The sequence below is a fragment of the Nothobranchius furzeri genome, chromosome 6 (assembly GCF_043380555.1).
Source record: "Nothobranchius furzeri strain GRZ-AD chromosome 6, NfurGRZ-RIMD1, whole genome shotgun sequence".
NCBI lineage: Eukaryota > Metazoa > Chordata > Actinopteri > Cyprinodontiformes > Nothobranchiidae > Nothobranchius > Nothobranchius furzeri.
Genome location: NC_091746.1, coordinates 33,949,597 through 33,971,091, shown reverse-complemented (window position 1 = coordinate 33,971,091; position 21,495 = coordinate 33,949,597). Strand labels below are relative to the sequence as shown.

At 43.5% G+C, this 21,495-nt stretch overlaps 2 protein-coding genes and 1 long non-coding RNA gene across 3 annotated transcripts; all 3 read left to right on the top strand.

The window, feature by feature from the left end:
* The first annotated feature begins 6,796 nt into the window (after positions 1 to 6,796).
* LOC107390246 (trace amine-associated receptor 13c-like) lies at positions 6,797 to 7,987 on the top strand. The gene is made up of 2 exons (XM_015966857.3): positions 6,797 to 6,969; positions 7,150 to 7,987. The coding sequence occupies exons 1-2, from the start codon at positions 6,797 to 6,799 to the stop codon at positions 7,985 to 7,987; spliced, it is 1,011 nt and encodes a 336-aa protein (XP_015822343.3).
* A 1,739-nt stretch (positions 7,988 to 9,726) lies between these two features.
* On the top strand, positions 9,727 to 10,392 carry LOC139070413 (uncharacterized). The gene is made up of 2 exons (XR_011520931.1): positions 9,727 to 10,011; positions 10,103 to 10,392. It is a non-coding gene; the product is annotated as an uncharacterized lncRNA (long non-coding RNA).
* A 2,583-nt stretch (positions 10,393 to 12,975) lies between these two features.
* Positions 12,976 to 14,313, top strand: LOC107390257 (trace amine-associated receptor 13c-like). Its single transcript, XM_015966868.3, has 2 exons — positions 12,976 to 13,148; positions 13,491 to 14,313. The coding sequence occupies exons 1-2, from the start codon at positions 12,976 to 12,978 to the stop codon at positions 14,311 to 14,313; spliced, it is 996 nt and encodes a 331-aa protein (XP_015822354.3).
* Positions 14,314 to 21,495: the final 7,182 nt, after the last annotated feature.

Below are 21,495 nucleotides of genomic sequence, written 5' to 3'. Positions count from 1 at the left end.
CAAACACAGTCACACACTCCCTCCCTCATGCTCACACATACACATTCAACCAAAGACTTACAAAAATGCACGCCGGACACCCACTCATGCTCCCCATGCACACCCAATTCACTCTGGTCCCGGTACTGCTGCACATGGGGTACAACCATTAGCGGTTCCAAGAGTTCGACCCTTTCTGCTGGGGTGCTGATGAGCAGGCTCCCCCGCCCAACACTGAGCACAGCAACCCGCCACCCCAGACCCCAATCAGACGGCCAGATCTCCCTCCTAAACTCCAGCCCCAGGAAGCCAAGCAACAACAGAGGTGTGCTAAGACCCCTAGTCTCCCTCCGCCTGCTCCAATATGGTGTTAGTGAGTGTTGATGAGGTGTATTCCATGGCTGTGGTGAGCGGGCAGTGCGGGCATCATCTGGCCTATGCCAGCTGATGCCACCACACCACCCCACTTGCACCCACAGCCCTCAGTGTCTAAGTGCAGTTTAAAAACTATTATTCATGATTGCTAGAGCAAACAATACCAATAGTTGAGAACGCTACCTTGTAACGACTTGATTGGACCACATCAAAAGAAGAGCTAGATTGGTTTATCTGAGAGACTAGTCATTCTATTTCATGTGATGACACTAGCTTGAATGTCCACTTGCCAGAGGGGGTGTTAGAGCAACACAAACTGATCGGGAATCAGGAATGGCAGCTCTAATAGTTGCAACTTTTTCTACCAAAAAACTAAGGAAATCATCAGAGCATCCATTAGTGGGAGGGATATAGACCAGTCTCATAAGTCCAGAACAGAATGGATGCGTGAAATATAAGAATCTGATGACACCACATCAGAAAAAACTTGATCTTCACTTGTGTAACAGCTTCCTGGGGACTGTCCCTCTTCCATTTCTTTTCTTTCAGCCTACCTGCAGGCCAGTCTGCAGGTCCGACTGTGGCCAGGGCTCTGCTCTGAGTCTTGGTATCCTCACCCAAAAGGGGGGCGATCTAATCCAGAATCTTATTACAAACCAAATCAAACTAAAGTGTGAGGTCATCGCTGCTGAGCGGCAATAGGGAGCCTAAGTCTCCTCCCTTTCCGGTTGGCTCATAAGTCCCCGAAAGAACGAAGAAAATGAATGCAAGTCAATGGGGCTAAAAACGCTATTTTCTAATCCACTTTGCCTTACGCCCTGGATTGCACATATGTTGTATTGCAATTTAAATGAAAACTAATGATGGGTTTTTCGACCATGCCTGTCACGTACTTTGAGATTTATCAGCTTGTAAAAGTTTGTAATTAACATGACTACAAACTAGAAATTGGCACGTCACATATGTGACGTCGCCACATAATCTTCTCTCCCCAAAGTAGCTGCTACTTACCAAATGACCAGATTTATGGTGGTTCGTTCCTCCTGTCAGAAATTTGCTGAACTTACTTTCAGTTTTCTCCGTATCTGGTTTGATGACGTCACTTTCGTGAAGCGCATTTGTAGTCCTGGACTACACAAAGCTTAAAATATCGTTCCCCCCGTTCAAAAATAAGCATGTTCTTGGTATCAGCATGTGTTTTTAAGATTCACGGACATCATATGTGAAATCCATGCCACAAAACAAGTGAAATTAGAAAATAGCATTTTTAGCCCCATTGACTTGCATTCATTTTTCCGTTCTTCCGGGGACCCATGGTGCGGAAGTAGGTGGGCATGACTTAGGCTCCCTATAAGCATATCCTATCACGGCCTCAGATAACTGTAGCCTTGGTAAAATTTAAAACAGTGTTCCCCATCTCTGGTCCTCAGGGCCCACTGTCCTACATGCATTCCATTTCTATGCTTCAGCACACCTGATTTATAGCACACCTGCTGTGGCCCCCAGACTCTAGACTTCTCTTCCGTTGAGCCTGAGATCAGTGGACTCAGTGGTCTCCTTCAAAAAGCAGCTGAAAACTCACCTGTTCAAGTTGGCTTTTGTGTGACCTTCGTCACCACCCTTTCTTTATTCTGCTCTTATTCCGCCTTTCCTGGATCCACTAAATTCCCTCTTTCCTATTAATTTTCTCTCTCCCTTTCCTTACATTTGTTTTTAATCACAATTTTTATATTTTCTCATTTAAACATATTTTTAATCATACATAAATAATTTATCTTTTGTTTTGTTGTTTTTGTAAAGCGTCTCGTGATTTTTATCTTGAAAGGTGCTATATGAAAGATCGTTTTCTTTCTTTCTTTCTTTCTTTCTTTCTTTCTTTCTTTCTTTCTTTCTTTCTTTCTTTCTTTCTTTCTTTCTTTCTATTTGCAGTGACTCAGGAGGACATAACGTGCTGCAGATGCCTGATAATCACTCATTGATTTAAGTCAGGTGTGTGGCAGCAGAAAAAAATAACTGGTGCTTGAAAGGGCAACACTGAAAACATGCAGGACAGTTGGCCCTGAGGACCAGGGTTGGGGAACACTGATTTAAAACACAAGTGTGCCTAACGTGAGGGACTGCCGTGACAGGTTGAATGGGTAAATAAAAATGTTTATATGTATGTATTTAGCAGATGCTTTTGTCCAAAGCGACTTACAAGTGATAATGATACCAGCAGGTTGCCCTTGAGGCTAACCACTAACACTAATCAGTCAGTTCTAGGTGGCAGTGAGGCAGCATAATGAACCATAAAGGGTAGTGAACAAGGAGTAGACAGTAGAGTGGGGGATGTGTGCAGGGAGGGTCTAGTTTAGAAGATGCTCTCTAAAGAGCTGGGTGTTCAGGAGTTTTTTGAAAATCGATAAGGATACCTTTGTTCTGGTAGTGCTTGGTAGGTCATGACGCATCTGTGGAACGACACATGAAGAGAGTCTGGATTGTCCTGAGAGTGGTGTAGGCACTGCTAGTCGATGGTTTAAAAGTGGAAGGTTTATCTGGAGGAATAAGCTGTATACAGTTAAAACATTACTTTCTTACCTCTAAAAATACCTTAAATTACCTTAAAAATAACATGGTGTCTACCACCTTGGCCAGACAACCTTGGAAAATTAACACATGCACAATCAACAAGTAAAAGTTCACTAAAACACTCAATTCTCCCATAGAAATCCAGGTTTCATGAATGCAAAGAAAGTCCAGGCCCTGCACAGCAAATTTCTTAAAGTTAAAATTAAACTCCCACTAGTTGTCACACACACTGTCCATCCATCTATCCATTGTCAGCCACCTATCCGGAGTCGGGTCACAGGGGCAGTGATCTATGTCAAGATGCTCAGACTTCCCTCTCCCCGGCCACTTGGGCCAGCTCTTCCTGGGGAATCCCAATGGTGTTCCCTGGCTAGTGCCTCCAACGTGTCTTGGGTCTCCCTTTTTGTCTCCTCCCAGTTGAACAATGTGCTTAGCCCCCCCCCCCCCCCCCCCCCCCCCCCATCAGATCTTCTATCAGAAGCTAATGCAGGAGATAGCTGTAGGAGACTACGTTCATGTTCAGCCTGCATGAAACACTCAGTGACACGTTAGAATCTGAAATAATCGTCGTCATCGTCGTCTTCCTCCGCTTATCTGGGTCCGGGTCGCGGGGGCAGCATTGCAACTAGGGAGCTCCAGACCGTCCTCTCCCCGGCCTTCTCCACCAGCCCCTCCGGCAGGACCCCAAGGCGTTCCCGGACCAGACTGGAGATGTAACCTCTCCAACGTGTCCTGGGTCGACCCGGGGGCCTCCTGCCGGCAGGACATGCCCGAAACACCTCCCCAGGGAGGCGTCCAGGAGGCATACTGACCAGGTGCCCAAACCACCTCAACTGGTTCCTTTCGATCCGGAGGAGCAGCGGTTCTACTCCGAGTCCCTCCCGAATGTCCGAGCTTCTCACCCTATCTCTAAGGCTGAGCCCGGCCACCCTACGGAGGAAACTCATTTCGGCCGCTTGTATCCGCAATCTCGTTCTTTCAGTCATTACCCAAAGCTCATGACCATAGGTGAGGATTGGTATGTAGATCGACCGGTAAATCGAGAGCCTGGCTTTCTGGCTCAGCTCCCTCTTCACCACGACAGACCGGCTCAGCGTCCGCATCACTGCAGATGCTGAACCAATCCGCCTGTCGATCTCCCAATCCCTCCTACCCTCACTCGTGAACAAGACCCCGAGATACTTAAACTCCTCCACTTGAGGTAGGACCTCTCCCCCGACTCAGAGTTGGAAAGCTACCCTTTTCCGGTCGAGAACCATGGTCTCAGATTTGGAGGTGCTGATCCTCATCCCAGCCGCTTCACACTCGGCCACGGACCTACCCAGCAAGAGCTGAAGGTCAGAGCTGGATGAAGCTAGGAGGACCACATCATCCGCAAAAAGCAGAGATGAGATTCTCCTGCCACCAAACTCGACACAATCCACACCACGGCTGCGCCTAGAAATTCTGTCCATAAAGGTAATGAACAGAACTGGTGACAAAGGGCAGCCCTGGCGGAGTCCAACCCTCACTGGGAACAGGTCCGACTTACTACCGGCTATGCGGACCAAACTCACGCTCCTCTGGTAAAGGGACTGAATGGCCCTTAACAGAAAGCCACCCACCCCATACTCCTGGAGCGTCCCCCACAGGGTGCCCCTGGGGACATGGTCATAAGCCTTCTCCAAATCAAGGGTATAGAACTGGTCCACAGTTCCACGGCCAGGACGAAAACCACATTGCTAGACCTTTCCAGGGAGGCTGAGGAGTGTGATCCCCCTATAGTTGGAACACACCCTCAGGTCACCCTTCTTAAAGATGGGGGCCACCACCTCGATCTGCCACTCCACAGGAACTGCCCCCGATGACCACGCGATGTTGCAGAGACGTGTCAACCATGACAGCCCTACAACATCCATAGCCTTGAGATACCCAGGATGAACCTCATCCGCCCCCGGGGCTCTGCCGCTGTGTAGTTTTTTGACTACCTCAGCAACTTCTGCCCCAGAGATTGGACAGTCCATCCCCAGGTCTCCCGGCTCTGGTTCCTCCTCGGAATGCGCATAGGTGGGATTGAGGAGCTCCTCAAAGTATTCCTTCCACCGTCGAACTATAGCCCCAGTTGATGTCAGCAGCTCCCCATCCCCACTGTAAACAGTGTGAGCGAGTTGCTGCCTTCCTCTCCTGAGGCGCCGGACAGTTTGCCAGAACCTCTTTGGAGCCGATCGACAGTCTTTCTCCATGGCCACACCAAACTCCTCCCACACCCGAGATTTTGCCTCAGCAACTGCCAGTGCTGAACCCGCTTGGCTATCCGGTACCTGTCTGCTGCCTCCGGAGACCCACAGACCAGCCACGCCCTGTAGGCCCCCTTCTTCAGCCTGACGGCTCCCTGAACCTCTGGTGTCCACCAGTGGGTAAGGGGGTTGCCACCATGACTGGCACCGGCCACCTTGCGACCACAGCTAGCAACAGCCGCCTTAACAATCGCAGAGTGGAACAAGGCCCACTCGGAGTCAATGTCCCCCACTGCTCTCGGGAAGCGGTCAAAGCTCTGCCGGAGGTGGGAGTTGAAGACCGTCTTAACAGGTTCTTCTGCAAGGCGTTCCCAGCATACCCTCACTATGCGTTTAGGTCTGCCAGGTCCACGCGGCATCTTCCCCTGCCATCCGATCCAACTCACCACCAGGTGGTGATCAGTTGACAGCTAGGCTCCTCTCTTCACTCGGGTGTCCAAAATATACGGCCGCAGGCCAGATGATACGACTACAAAGTCTATCATCGACCTGCGACCTAGGCTGCCCTGGTACCAAGTGTACCGATGGGCATCCTTATGTTCGAACATGGTGTTCGTTATGGCCAAACTGCGGCTTGCAGAGAAGTCCAATAATGAAACACCACTTGAGTTCAGATCAGGCAGGCCGTTCCTCCCAATCAGTTAGAGATAAACGTTAGAATCAGAAATAATCATTAAATGTATTTTTTTCAGTGAGGTTGACCTATATATATGGCTGCATGGTCACGCAGTGGTTAGCACTGTTGCTTCGCAGCACGAAGGTTGCAGGTTCGAAACTCGGCTGCGGCCTTTCTGCGTGGAGTTGCGTGTTCTCCCCATGCATGCGTGGGTTTCCTACAGGTACTCCGGTTTCCCCCACAGATCACAAAATGCCCTATGGGTTATAAATTGTAAGTCGCTTTGGATAAAAATGTCTGCTAAATGTATAAACATAAACATATATTGACCTACAACAGATTTGTTAGATTTCCAAAATGTGTCCCCCCAATATTAAACTCGTTCCTATGCCCTTGATTACCTCATTCTTAAAATAAACACTAGAAGCCAGAGAAGCAATAATTTATTATGACACACAACCATCGAACTTCTAACAGAAAAGTTAACAAAAGGTCATGGAATCCTTTATATGCAGCCGAGGGACACGGGGATGAGTTTTTCGCACAATTGCTAAACTTGGATGGCCTAGAAGGAGAGACAGCTGGTGAACAATAGGGTACCAGCTCTCAGCCAGAAGGAACCCACTAAAGGACACCAAGCCTGGAGCCCCCAGGCCAACACACAATCACTTTACTAGATATGGGATAAAAATAGCTTGAAACCAAAGAGTCCAATCCAAAACCGAGCAAGAAGCCATCAAGTTCAGGAGAACCAAGCCAAAAAGTCAGAACCCCGGAGCAACCCCTAGTAGTAGCTCAGGGAGGGGCAGAAACCCCTCAGCACCAACCTGCTGCATACAGCAAATAACCAGCTCCAGGACCAGCCCATCAAGCAGTGGGCTCACCCACAGACACCATCTGTTTTAAAGGGGAGGAGAGTTTAAGTTAAGTTTATTAAAGACAACTTTGTTCAGAAAGCTGGTAGAGCTCATGAGGCTCTGATATGGAGATTTTGGGTGGAGCTGAACTCTGTTTTCCACAACTCATTAACACTTCCTGCAAGAAATCCATGCAGCTTCATTCTGAGAGCATTTTCATTTATGTTCTGCTGTCCTGTATCTCGTTTGTGACCGTGACTCTCAACCTGCTGGTCATCATCTCCATCTCCCACTTCAGGCATAAAGATACAATTCTGCTGAATATTTTATATATGCTAAATTACAATTGCTGGTTTTCCAAGAAATTATATTGATTAAACGTTGTTACCCAAAGTTTGATTTGCTTAGAATGCTGTAGTTAACATTTGTTATACGTTTTACTTATTTTGTCTTCAGTGTTGTTTTTCTCTCCATCCAGGCAGCTCCACACTCCCACCAACTTCTTCCTCTTGTCTCTGGCTGTCTCAGACCTGCTTGTTGGACTCTTGCTGATGCCCTTTCAAATCATGTTGTTAGGAGGATGTTGGTATTTGGGAAACCTTGTGTGTGTAATGTTTAAATACAACTCTTTTGTTATTCCCTCTGCCTCAGTAGGACACATGGTGCTCATATCAGTTGATCGGTTTGTGGCCATCTGTGACCCTCTATGTTATCCTTCTAAAATCACTCAAAAAAGAGTTAAAGTGTGTGTGTGTATGTGCTGGATTGGGTCAGTGCTGTATAATGGTGCGATACTAAACCATTTTCTTAAACAACCTGAAGCACATAACTCCTGTAGTGGAAAATGCATAGTTACTCTCGACGTCTTAACAGAAACGTTTGATCTGATATTCACCTTTATTGGTCCCATTACAGTCATCATAATTCTGTACATGAGAGTATTTGTGGTGGCGGTGTCTCAGGCTCGAGCCATGAGGTCTCATATTGCATCTGTCACTCTGCAGGATTCAGTTCCTGTAACTGCTAAGAAGTCAGAGAGAAAAGCAGCTACAGCTCTCGGTGTTGTTGTGCTGGTGTTCCTAATATGCTTTTTTCCTTATTTTTATAGTGTTCTTGCTGGCCAGGATTATCCATTTGGTAAACAATTTTCAGCTTTTGGAATTTGGCTGCTTTACTTTAACTCTTGTTTAAATCCACTTATCTACACATTTTTCTACCCCTGGTTTAGAAAGTCTGTTAAACTCATCATTACTTTTCAAATATGCCAACCTTATTCTTCTGATGCCAACATACAGAATGATTTCCCACAACTTTAAAACTGAGAACAGTGCACTGAAGCTACATTTCTCGGTTATTTCTGTTCACAATGTTAATTTTGCATCACAAAATAATTGCTAAATGAAATAACCATCTCCTGAACAAGTATTGATGCATGTTTTTCCTCAAAACATAATGCAATATGAAAGTCAAAACCTTGTTCTCTCTGAATGATCTCTGATGGAAACTTAACCTTTTGTGTACATAGAAGAAATTTTAGATCTTTGAACCCAGCTCTCGCCTAATAGGGGCAAAAATAAATGTGTTGTGTTATAATTTTGTTGTTTTCAATGAGGTCCCAGATCAAGATCTGGTCTTTTAACCTTTTAAGCCTTAGGTTCATATCCTTTCACTAACAACAAAGTGATTCTATTGATATTGAAGATGTGTGTGTGTGTGTGTGTGCGCGCGCGTGTGTGTGTGTGTGCGCACGTGTGTGTGTGTGTGTGTGCGCGCGCGCGTATGTGTGTGTGTGTGTGTGTGTGTGTGTTTGAGGGGAATGGAGAAGGACCATGAATCAGGTTCTTCTGTTGTTTCTAAATCTGTCTGACTTGCTAATGATCAGTAACAAAGTGAGAAGAAAAAGAAGAAGATATTTTGTATATTGTGCCACTCAAGATAATCACAAGGCGCTTCACAAGAATAATAAAAATAAAAACTAGTTTAAAAAAGATCTTAATAAAATGGTGGAAAAAACAAAAAACTGTACAGAAAACATAAAGAAATAAGTAATTACGGAATCCCGGAAAAGACGGAATTTACAGAAATACCAGCATGAAAAGAAGCTACTGAAGAAGTAGAGGATGAACAGGTGGACACACCAAAGCCATTCTGAACAGGTGAGTTTTCAGCTGCTTTTTAAAGGTGACCACGGAGTCCACTGATCTCAGGCTCAGGGGAGAGGTCCAGAGTCTGGGGGCCACAGCAGCAAATGATCTGGAGGAGCATGGTGATGTGAATGGGTTTCGACAATTTGTTCGAGACCAGCACATTTATTCTAAACCACTTGCAGACGGTTCAGGGAGTTTTTTTCTTGGACAAGATGACCAAAAGAGTATCTGACTTTGGGAACAAGCTTTACTGGGGCAAAGATGAGGATTTAAGTCTTGTCATCATTCAGCGTTAGAAAGTTCCCGGAAAATGTTTTAATGGATTCTAAGCAGGTGTGCAACAGCTGCAGATTAGACATCTCATGGGGCTTAAAGAAGACGCACAGTTGAATGTCATCTGCATAAAGATGGTAGGATAGTGCTTTAAAAAACTCAGGATGTGCTGGAGAGGGGGCAGATACAGGAGGTAGAGCAGAGGCCCCAGCACAGAACCTTGTGGGACACCACAGGGGAGGTGGAGGAGGACCGAAACTTGGAGACGGCCACAGAAAAGGAACACTCAGACAGATAAGAGGAGAACCTCTCCAGAGCAGATCCTGATAGGCCTACCCAGTCTCTCAGCCTCTCCAGTAGCAGGTGATGGTCAACAGTGTCAAAGGCTGCAGTCAGGTCCAGCAGGACCAGAACAGAACAGTCCCCTGCATCACTGTGAGTCAGAAGGTCATTAGAGACCCTAAGAAGAGCTGTTTCAGTAGAATGAGCTCTACGAAAACCTGACTGGAAGCGACCATAGATGTTACATCTATGGTCATCAAGAGCAGCTGTGAGTTGTTTAGCCACAACTTTGTCCAAGATCTTGGAAATGAACGGAAGTTTAGAGATGGGTCTGAAGCTGCAATGGAGAGTGGGGTCAAGATCTTTTTTTAAGAAGTGGGTGGATTATGTAAGTCTATGAAATAAGCAGGGACCTGACCAGAAACCAGGGATGTATTAATTATGGAGAGCACACTGGGACTGATGGACTGAAAAGTGTCATGAGCCGGGGTGAGTACTCCTGTTCTCATAACCATCTGTGAGTCTCTTGCCAGGAGAGGGAGTGGCCCAGCTGTTCCTGATCAGCAATCAGCGGGGTGCCTTCCTATTTAAGGTGGATGGTGGACACACTTCGACGCCGGAAGATTGCCTCAGTTTTGGTAGTAACCAGCCACTCGTGTGATCTCTAGGGTTCTTAGGATAAATGTTATTCGTAGTGTTTGCGCTTATATTGGATTTACCCTTCCTCAGGATTCCTGTCGACCTCCTTGGATTCTGACCTCTACCAGGATTTTGGATCTTCAGCACACGGACCATATCACCACCGCCATAACCCACCTCTCATCTCACCCAGTGCCCCATCCACCAGGACGCCCCGCTTCTCTCCACCTCTGCTCCCTCTCCTGCGCTTCCCCGGCTCTCTACCTCTCCCTCCTCCTGCCAACACATACACCCACCACAACGCTGAGCTGATTGTTGCAGTTTCAACCACAGAATTATCTGTGCATCTTAAGTTTCCCCTTATAAATAAATCTTTTTTTTTATCCATTTTTGGTCAGTGTTGTGCTCTGCATGTCCTGGGTTAGGTACCTTCCCCCAATCATGACAGAAAAGCATTTTTAATCAAAGATGAGGGTAAGGTGTTGAGGGATGTAACATGAGGACCCGAAAGAGGGTCCACAAGAGTTCGGTGAGACAGAGCACGGTGTTTAGCGTTTGATGCAGTTCTCTGATAAGACCTAAGTTTATCCAAACCATCACTTCACTCAGACACCTGTTTCTTCCTGAAGCAAAATCAGATACACACACGCATCCATCTCACCTCATGTTCAATTCTCACTACACTTTGCACACACACGCATCCATAATCACATCATATCACTCTCAATCTTCATTCACCGACAGAAGGTCTATTTGAGCAAGAACAGCATATCAACTGTTAAAGATTGTCCCACAAAGTTGCCAATGTTGATTGTTATTTCCTGTTTGTCAATTTCAAAATCATTAGTTTAATTTGAAGAATTAAAACTTTTAATTGTCAAACTGGTTTCCTCATTGAACTGAAACACAGACACACAGATATTATCGTCAGTTTATCGATGAAAACAACCTTTGAGTCTTCTTAACAATATAACTGAGTAAAGACAGTTTCTCCTTACAATATAACTGAGTCAATTTTTTTTTCTTTAAAAATATGGCTGAGCCAGCCAAATTTCTTTACAGGGAGCATGCAGAGGTCTTCGTAGATAACTACTTTGGTTAGCTCAGGCAAAGAAAGGGGATCAAAAATTTCTTGAGTGACGGGCCGGTTTGAAGTTGGAACAAGCTTGTTTGGGGTGGTGGGTTGCTTTGCTCAGCGTTGGGTGGGGGAGCCTGCTCATCAGCACCCCAGCAGAAAGGGTCGAACTCTGGGAACCGGTAATAGTTGTGCCCCATGTGCAGCAGTATCGGGACCAGAATGAATAGGGTGTGTATGGGGAGCATGAGTGGGTGTCCGGCATGCATTTTTGTAAGTCTTTGGTTGTATGTGCATGTGTGAGCATGAGGAAGGGAGTGTGTGACTGTGTCTGTGTATGACCGTATATGTCAGGTGGGGCATTTGACTCCTCCCTTCTCCTGGGACTTCTTGTGATGATATACATCTTCATCTCCCCTCTCCCTGCCACACCTGGTGTGGAGTGCGGTGCCTTGGTCTGCCTGAGTGTTCGTGGCTCCTGGGTCAGGGGGTTTAAGATTTTTGACGTCTGCCTGACCAATCCCAGTGGCAGCCTGATGGGATCTGCAGAGATAAGGCTGAAGGAGAGATGCTAGATATAACCTTATTGACTGTATCCACAAAGAAAGACAAGAAGTTTTCACAGTATCCATCAGGGTGATTGTAGGTGAAGCAGGAGAGACCTTACTTCTGATGATGCTAAACAACACCAGTGAGGAGGGTGGTGTGAATTGATTCACTAAAGGAAATAAATGCATTCATGAAATCATCACTCTTTAAATTTGTTGGGATTCTACAGAGTCATTACCACATTACCAGGCTTTATCTACTGTATCTTCAGGTTAAACAACATTCTTCCAACTTGATGGAACAACATATTTTGTCGAAGTCTGGTTTTTAAATACCGGTACACATCTCTCATTTAAATCAAGAACTTGGCCTCCTCCAATTTATCATCCTGATCTTTCAAGACACAACAGAATACTGTGAAATATTCATTGTAACTGTAAGTTACTCTTGTCTCAAGGCAATATGAGGGAGATGTTTCATTAGGAGATATGCTCTGTGAATCCTCAAAAGCACCGGCAATGTCCATGCAGGAACCCAGGAGGAGATGCAGGAATGCAGGAATCCCAGAGAATAATCCAGAATATGCCAAGATAATCCAGGAGATGAAGCCCATGGCAGTAGATAGATGTGGATGGCATCAGGTTAACAGTTCATCTGGAGGCTTATGACAGCGTTGGCAGCACACAAGCAATTGACCCATACAATGATGTCAGATGGTAAAAAAATTAAAGGAACTATGTGTATGTAGATTATTTGAATGGTGTCATTGAAGAAAAATTGAGTAAATAAAAGTGATGAAGTGTAATCACTGATGTGTAAATGAATTAACTAACTGTGGTAAAATGAAAACTACTCTGAGTAGCAATGATCCTGACACATGCAACCTGACAGGCTTTCATCTGGAACCTCTACCAAATGTTTTTAGTTCACCGTCACTTGTGTTGACAAGGCTTGTCCTGTCTCTTCCAAGTTGTCCGCCAGTTGATCATCTTTTTACAGCTTTTCAATTTCCTGGCTTTCCCAACATAAAGGGCCTACCGGACTGCCAACTGAAAAGCAAAACTGATCTGTGGGCAAAACTGGCATGGTAAGAGGTCCTCCATAAGTTGGCCAACATGGAGGTAGTACTTCCTGTAGTACTATTTCTGCTTTTAGCTCAAATCAGCCCCAAGAGTGAAGCACGAGATAGTCCCACCTCCAGGTCTGACTACAGGTTAGTGTCTCAGATGATTACACCGTAGTTTATTTTTTAAGAGGGAGGAGTGAGATCAGCCAGCTTCATTAATGACAACTTTGGACAGAGATCCACCAGAGCTCAACGGGCTCTGATCAGCTGATCATGGAGTTTTTGGATAAAGATGAACTCTGTTTTCCAAAACTCATTAACACGTCCTGCAAGAAATCCATGCAGCTTCATTCTGAGAACATTTTCATTTATGTGCTGCTGTCCTGCATCTCGTTTGTGACCATAACTCTCAACCTGCTGGTCATCATCTCCATCTCCCACTTCAGGCATAAAGATAAACTGAAATAATGCATTTAAATGTTAATAGTTTACTATGCAGTGCATTTCCTGTGGTTTCCAAAAAGATTTATTTGATCAATTAGTGAATACAATATGAATTATATGTTATAATGTTGATTTACAGTAGGACTAGTACCACAGTGTTTTTATCAGCATGCTCAATAATAAATTTGACTTTTAACCCAAAGTAAGGGGTTTCAGCATAATTCAAAACTAATGCAGCAGAGCAATCCGAGTCTCAGTTATTGGATACATTTGAGATGTTGTAGATGACATTTGGTCTGACGTTTTCTCATTTTGTCTTCAGTGTTGCTTTTCTCTCCTCCCAGGCAGCTCCACACACCGACCAACCTCCTTCTCTTGTCTCTGGCTGTCTCAGACCTGCTTGTTGGACAGCTGCTGATGCCTTTTCAAATCACATTGTTGGGAGGATGTTGGTATTTTGGAAACTTCATGTGTGTAGTTGTTAAATACAACTGCTTTATTTTTACCTCTGCCTCGGTCGGGAACATGGTGCTCATATCAGCTGACCGATATGTGGCCATCTGTGACCCTCTGCATTACCAAACCAAAGTCACTAACAGTAGAATCAAAATCTGTGTGTGTGCATGCTGGGCTTGTTCTGTCTTCTATACTGGGGTGATTCTGACTGATTTTTTTAAGGATCCTGACAGATATAACTCCTGTGTTGGTGAGTGTGTACTTTTAGTTGATTTCATGATACAGGCTTTTGATTTAGTAATTACTTTTTTTGGCCCCATAATGCTCATCACCATTCTGTACATGAGAGTATTTGTGGTGGCGGTGTCTCAGGCTCGAGCCCTGAGGTCTCATGTTGCATCCGTCACTCTGCAGGGTTCAGTTCCTGTAACTGCTAAGAAGTCAGAGAGAAAAGCAGCTACAGCTCTCGGTGTTGTTGTGCTGGTGTTTCTAATATGCTTCTGTCCTTATTTTTATAGTGTTCTTGCTGGCCAGGATTATCCATTTGGTAAAGAAATATCAGATTTTGGACTTTGGCTGCTTTTTTGTAACTCTTGCATAAACCCACTGATCTACACGTTTTTCTACCCCTGGTTTAGAAACTCTGTTAGACTTATTGTTACTTTTCAAATATTTCAACCTGATTCCTGTGATGCCAACATAATGAAATGATGATGTTGTAACTTTAAGGGTCAAACTCAATATTACAAACATTGTTCTAAATTGATTAATGCATGAAAATGATAATAAAAAATGATTATATATATATATATATATATATATATATATATATATATATATATTGCTGTCCTCTAACACATTTTTGAGCACTCAAATACTTTTACACTTAGGGTTAACAACAACTGATGCAGTGAATTAACAGTTAGGACAAAATACAGCAGGCCATTTAAGGAACACTTATAAAACATCAAATATGCATACGAAAAAATATTTTTTTTAAAATTACAGTAATGATAATTTATTTAATTGAAACAAAAGTAAAAAATAAAAACAACTAAAGATAAACAAATTAATTCTGTACAATTTACTAGAAAGCTTCTATGACAAATCTAAGCAGCCCAACAACCTGCATGAGTTTAATGCTGTTTCTCTTAGTGTTTACTTTCCATGTGATTTTGCAACGTAGAAAGGAAGACAGTAGTGTATTTTAAGTTATACCTTTTAATCCTATTTTTCTGAGCCTATTCAGGCAGTCAGCACGAGAAGTTCTGATATGACTAGGAACAACCAGGCCAAGCTAGTGGTGGCGACAGGATCATGTTTTTTTGCTGTTGAATCATGAAATCACTGCTTCTGCTTTTGAAAATAACATGACAGTTTTTTCTGAGGCCTGTAGAGGGTGGCTATTGCCTCTACTGAGCTTTTGTTAAATACATGTAGTTAACAGTTGAAATACAGGTGAAACTCGAAATCGTACAAAAGTCCATTTATGTCAGAAATTGAAATTAGACTGAGAGACCATGTAAAGACTCAAGACCCCTTTGCAGGTGTTTAGGTTTAATTATCTGATTAGAGTGTGACACTTTGAGTCTAGATTATTGAACCTTTTCACAATGCTCTAATTTTCTGAGACTCAGAATTTGGGGTTTTAATCAGCTGTAAGCCACAATCATCACTATTATAATAAATATAGGCTTAAAATATCTGGCTTTGCATGAAATAAGTCTTTCTATACGCTGCTCAAAAACTAAAGCGAACACTCCTGTTCTATCTAAAGTGATTAAATGATTAGTTAATTAATCAAAACAAATGTTTTATTTCTTTCAGATCTTATATTACTCCGGATTAGTAATTGTTGAAATTAATGTTAATCTAGCAGTATATTCACAATTAATATTATTATGAATGTTTAATACATTCACATTAACGTTTAATAAGATTTTACTTCACATTAAAAAATAACCTCTCTAAGTGTTAAAATAAGGGAGTGGTGTCTGAGGTATTTTGATAACGCCCACTTTAACTTGTTTCAATGCTGCATAAAACACAAGATGAGAAAAAGTCTCTGTTAATGTTTCTCATCAGGGTCAGCTCGTCCATTTTGTTGTCGAGTGAGTGCACGTTGGATAGGAAGATCCCAGGTAGAGCCGTGCATAATCCTCGTCTCCTCAGACGCACGTACGTGCCCGTGCTATTAAATTTATGGCTGTCCCAACTGCATTTCTTTTCCTTTGTCTCCCTTTCTCCATCCATCCATCCATCCATCCATCCATCCATCCATCCATAAAAAATATATTAAGAAAGAGAGAGTGAATAGGAAAGAAGGAAATCAGTGGATCCTGAGGAAGGTGGAATAGATGGGGAGAGCAGAATAAAGAGAGAGTGGTGAAGAAGATCATACAAAAGCCAGCTTGAACAAGTGAGTCTTCAGCTGCTTTTTGAAGGAGACCACTGAGTCCACTGATCTCAGGCTCAGGGGGAGAGAGTTCCAGAGTCTGGGGGCCACAGCAGCAAATGATCTGTCACCTTTGGTCTTTAGCCTGGTGCTGCACAACCAGTAGGCTTTGATCACTGGACCTCAGGGACCTGCTGGGGGTGTAGGGACTAAGAAGATCACCAATGTAAGATGGTGCTTGTCCATGTAAGGCCCTATAGTGTCATGACTGAGGGAAGTTTCCTGACCCAAGACATGCAGAATTCACACTAGGAGACGTAGGTAGGAAAAAATAAATGTTTTATTTTTAAGGAGAACTAAAGGTGCACCGCCAGACGTGGCGGTGATGTTGAGCACAGCTCCGGGGCTGGGTCTGTTGAGACAAACACTGTCAGGGTTGGGCAGCGGGGAATATAATTTGCAAGACTCAGTTTGTAGTGGATCTTACTGTGGGGGCTGAAATCTAGAGCTTGGTAGGGTAGCCAGGACTGGGGTGATCAACGTCAGCGAGAATCCAAAATCCAAGGGAGGTGAGCGGTGGGAGAGCGGGTCGGTTCGGGTGAGGAGGGAGATCAGGCTTGGAGATGAAAACCAGGTTATTGTAGAGTAGGTTCGTGGTGAGAATTCTTGGTGAAGGGAAGGCAGAGGTCATCAAAAAAAAAACAACAATGACAGACAAATATAAAGCAAGACTAAAACTGTAGTTTTACTATAGTGGCAAGAGCTACCCAAAGTGAGTAATCTTCCGGCGAGGTGAAGTGATCTCCAGCTCCTTATAAACACAGGTAGTGGATGAGGGAAATCATCGCAGCTGGCCGCTCTCCGGAGCCACCCACCTGCAATGACTAAAGGTGATTAGAGGAATGTGCAGACTCACTCCAGATCCTGACATATAGACTCAGCTTTGCAATGTTCCTGAGATGGAAGAAGGAAGAGCGAACAAGAGAACTGACATGAGAATCCAGGGTGAGAGCTGGGTCAAAGGTCACACCAAGATTCCTGACAGAAGATTTGGTGTGATTAGCAAGCTGACCAAGAGAGTCTCTGACTTTGGGAACCAGCTTGTCTGGGGCACAGATGAGGATCTCAGTCTTATCTTCATTCAGCTGTAGAAAGCTCCCAGCCATCCAGGTTTTGATAGAGTCTAAGCAGGTGTGTAACAGCTGCAGCTTAGACATCTCACGGGGCTTAAAGGAGATGTACAGTTGGATGCCATCTGTGTAAAGAAGGTAGGAGATTCCTTTGAAGGAGCTCAGGATGTGCTGAAGAGGAAACAGATAGAGGAGGAAGAGCAGAGGCCCCAGCACAGAACCTTGTGGAACACAATGGTTAAGGGAGGTTGTGGAGGACCTAAACTTGTAGACGGCCACAGAAAAGGAGTGCTCAGAGAGATAAGAGGAGAACCACTCCAGAGCAGTTCCTGATAGGCCTACCCAGTCTCTGAGCCTCTCCAGTAGCAGGTGATGGTCAACAGTGTCAAAGGCTGCAGTCAGGTCCAGCAGGACCAGAACAGAACAGTCCCCTGCATCACTGTGAGTCAGAAGGTCATTAGAGACCCTAAGAAGAGCTTTTTCAGTAGAATGAGCTCTACGAAAACGAGTGAGGGTAGGAATGTAGATTGACCGGTAAATCAAGAGCTTTGCCTTCTGGCTCAGCTCTCTCTTCACCACAAAATATCGGTAGAACGCCCGCATTACTGCAGATGCAGCACCAATCCGCCTATCGTTCTCGCACTCCATTTCTCTATCACTCGTGAACAAGACCCTGAAATGCTTAAACTCCTTGAGCCAGGACCTCGTCCCTGACCTGGAGAAAGCATTGTACACTTTTCCGATTTCAGACTATGGTCTCGGATTTAGAGGAGCTGATTCTCATCCCAGCCGCTTCACACTTGGCTGCGAACTGCTCCAGCGAAAGCTGGAGATCACTGTCTGCAACAGGACCACATCATCTGCAAAAAGCAGAGACCAGGGGTCTCATTCATAGGGCTTGCTTATGCACAAAACGGGGTCGGAAAACTGTGTAAGCAACTTTACACAAAAACTGGGATTCATAAAAGAAAACTTAGCGGAAAAATGTGCGCAACTTTAAGTTGACTAAGACCTGGTTTACGCACATTTTGGACATGGAGGGCACCTGCAGTGCTGCTGCTAAGAAGGATACAATTATGAATTCCAGCAGCATTATCACTTGTACCACTTTGTGCGCACACAGAACAAGCACACAAAAACAAAGCCAAAACAGCGCACCAAAGTACCAGGGCGTCCATCTGCGGCGCCATCTTGGGAAAAGTTTGCAGAGCCAACATCATGTCGACATTTGTTATTCACGTCCATTCCCCACTCCCTGCAAGAAGTTGCAGCCAGAAACTTCTCTCCCCTCTGGCCAGTTGAAACAGCATTATGAATAGAATGGAAGCCAACAAACGAAGCAGCACAAAAGAATTTTCTTCTAAACATAAAAAGCCACAAAACCTCTCCCAAAAACTGAATGACAACAGAACAAATAAAATGAGGATAAACATTGGAGACTCTTTTATTTGCAACTACTAACTAATGGTGGCGTGCACAGACGCAGCAGCTCAGTGCTCTATGCTTCAGTGTTTTGTTGGTCATATGTTTGGATATTTGTGCTTGTATTATTATCACTTTCAACTACATTATGTCAAGCCAATAACATCTACAGCTGACAAGAACTTTTCATGATTGGCGTGTGCATCAGTGTTTGTGGTAAGTGAAGTTAACTACATCTTTTAAACGTGACATATACACTTGAAACATGTCCAAATTACCGGTATATATGTTATAAATACTGGTTTGGTTATCTAAAAAAGCATTTAGATAATAAGTCTATTTTAATATTCCTAACTTGTCACACATGCAGTCATCATCAAAGATAATTTCATCATTTTGTTGCACAAAACGTACTTGAAATTATTTTATAATCTTCCAAATAAATTGTGGCTGTGAAGAATTTATTGAGATCATTCTTATGATGTAAAGTAGTGAAATGATCATTTTTTGTTTGCTCTATCCCATCCAGTTCAAGCATTCCAGACAAAATAAAGATACCTGCCATTTATCCATCCATCCTCTTCTGATTGATTGAGGGTCAGGCTGGGGAAGCAGTCCAAGTAAAGAAGACCAGACTTTCTTTATTGTGGGTGCTTCTGCCAGCTTCTGTGAGGGAATTTTTGGGTCTCCAGGCCAACATGGAAACATAGTCCATCATTTGGCTCCTCACAGTACAAATTTTCAAATTATGGACTTCTCAGTTATTTTCTGTTTTTTTTTCATTATTTTTTCATACATGGTTGCTTTTACAATTTCAGTATGTGCATTATGTTTGTTGTGATTCTCTGAGTGAAATGATTCCTTCTAGTAATTGTATAATAGCCATGTCCTGATGTAAATAAATGCTGGTTGTATACATTTTTTAGGTTTGTGATTCAAAATTTGCCATATTTGTTCTCCACTATATTGTTTTTTTAAAAGTAGTTCATGATTGTGAAAGCATACAAACTATATGGGCCATTCCCATCTGTACCGGGTCGGCCCGGGCCAGGTAGCGTAGGTTGTTTACATATCTGGGTGGCCTGGTATTTTTCCGGGCCAACCAAGGCTCATTCTCAGCCCTCTTCTCGAGGGGGTCTGCTTCAGGCCGACCAGGGCCAACACACCCACTGCTGACAGCAAATTCACACCTTCCATTAGAACAAGCCTCTGATTGGTGGGTAGAATCAGCCCACATGGGCTTAAGACAAGGATGTGTGGAATCAACCGGGCCAGGCTGGGGCCGACTGGGGCTACCCGGCCCAGGCCGACCCGGTACAGATGGGAATGGCCCATTAGTTTCCTATCTCTAACTGGCAATACAAAGGACATTGTAGTAAACACATTTGACCACAGGATGTCACTATTACTGAGTTCTTACACACAGCACCTTAGTCAGTGGTTGAATCACCTGTTCACCAAGTCATCTATATGTGCCTTAATCGCCCAATCACCTAATTTGATTAAATTAGATTTATTTTCACAGAAATTCACCCAACCTAATAAAAGTATTCAAACATTTCCTGTGATCTGGTTTACACACATCCCCTCACCAAAGGGATGAGCACCAGTTCTTCTGTGAGATTTAAATCTGGAGTATTTTGGGTTTTTTTTTAACAGGAAACAAGTGAGAAGCAAAGGGAAATATAAAATGAAATAATATAAGAAAACTGTTACAATTTCACTAAAGTCAGTCTAGTTCCTGCTTTTAATTATTTGTTTATGACTTATTTAGACTTCTCAGCAACAATTATTAATGTTTGAAACCACACGTAAAAATCGCAACTTCATTTTTTTCAAGTCACATTGTTCACAAGTCATACAAGCTATTTTGTATGTTACAACAGATTGTAAAGGAACCCCAGCTGTATTTGTGTTTTTTCTATTTGTGTTTGGACAAAATCAGTTTGTCTAAACTCATTAGTCTGAGAACCTCCTCTGACATGTCTGGATGACCAAGGCCTCCACAGACATCAGCTGGGGGAAACTGCTGCCATTCCTGAACGACAGCAGATGGAACTTTTGGTGACCTACATTTTCTTGATCCACCTATCATTTCCCCTGAGCTGATGATTAGCACTAGTGGTATTGCATCATAGTCTCTGTCCACAGTGGGAGCTTGTTTCTTGGTGAAATAAATGAAACACTTTTTTCTGGCTGGACTCTGAGTCAAATTATAATAGATTACATACTTTAAATACATGTATATTACATATATTAAATTAACTTTCTGTTTCCTCCTCCATAAAACCCCAAATCAGATTTAAATCTCCAGTTCAGAATTATTCTTTCTAACTTTGTCCATAACTCATCTGAGTCATCTCTATTCTTTTTGACAAGTTAGACATTTTTAAATCAGTTCCAGGTCAAGTTCCATGTTTTTATTATATTACTATAGAATGTGTTTTTTATGTAACTGACTGAACTGAATGATCTTTAGGTTTAGTCCTTAATTCAGCTCCCAATAAGAATAACCTTCCCCTGAAACTAATAATTCGTCCCAAGACATGCATTTTAGGTTTTATTCACCTCATTATTAGCACAACAATTGTAAGATGCTTTGATGAAAGCATATAAATAAACAAAAGCATTATTCAGTTGACGGGTATTTGGCAGTTTGTGTTGTTGCTTTACATTTAAGCAACAAGTAAGTATTACATTTATGGCTGTCCCTATGCATTTCTCCTCCTTTGTCTCCCTTTCCCCATCAACTCATCTTGTTACTCACAGATTTTCTTTACCCTCTTTGCAAATTCTACTGATTTTATTGTGGTGCTAGTGTTCATTTTCTCCAATGTCTCTGTTTTTGTGTTGAATACGTTGATGGTGCTTCCTAGATTAGTTTTCTTAATTGCCTAACTGCTAGTTTATTGTTCTGCCTCTGCATTCTGCCTCCAATGAAGACAA

Excerpts from the sequence above, each read along its gene's own strand:
- LOC107390257 (XM_015966868.3), top strand. The coding sequence starts at position 12,976 with ATGGAGTTTTTGGATAAAGATGAACTCTGTTTTCCAAAACTCATTAAC. Across the intron at positions 13,149-13,490 it reads ATCTCCATCTCCCACTTCAG|GCAGCTCCACACACCGACCA; the intron begins GCATAAAGATAA and ends CTCTCCTCCCAG.
- LOC107390246 (XM_015966857.3), top strand. The coding sequence starts at position 6,797 with ATGGAGATTTTGGGTGGAGCTGAACTCTGTTTTCCACAACTCATTAAC. Across the intron at positions 6,970-7,149 it reads ATCTCCATCTCCCACTTCAG|GCAGCTCCACACTCCCACCA; the intron begins GCATAAAGATAC and ends CTCTCCATCCAG.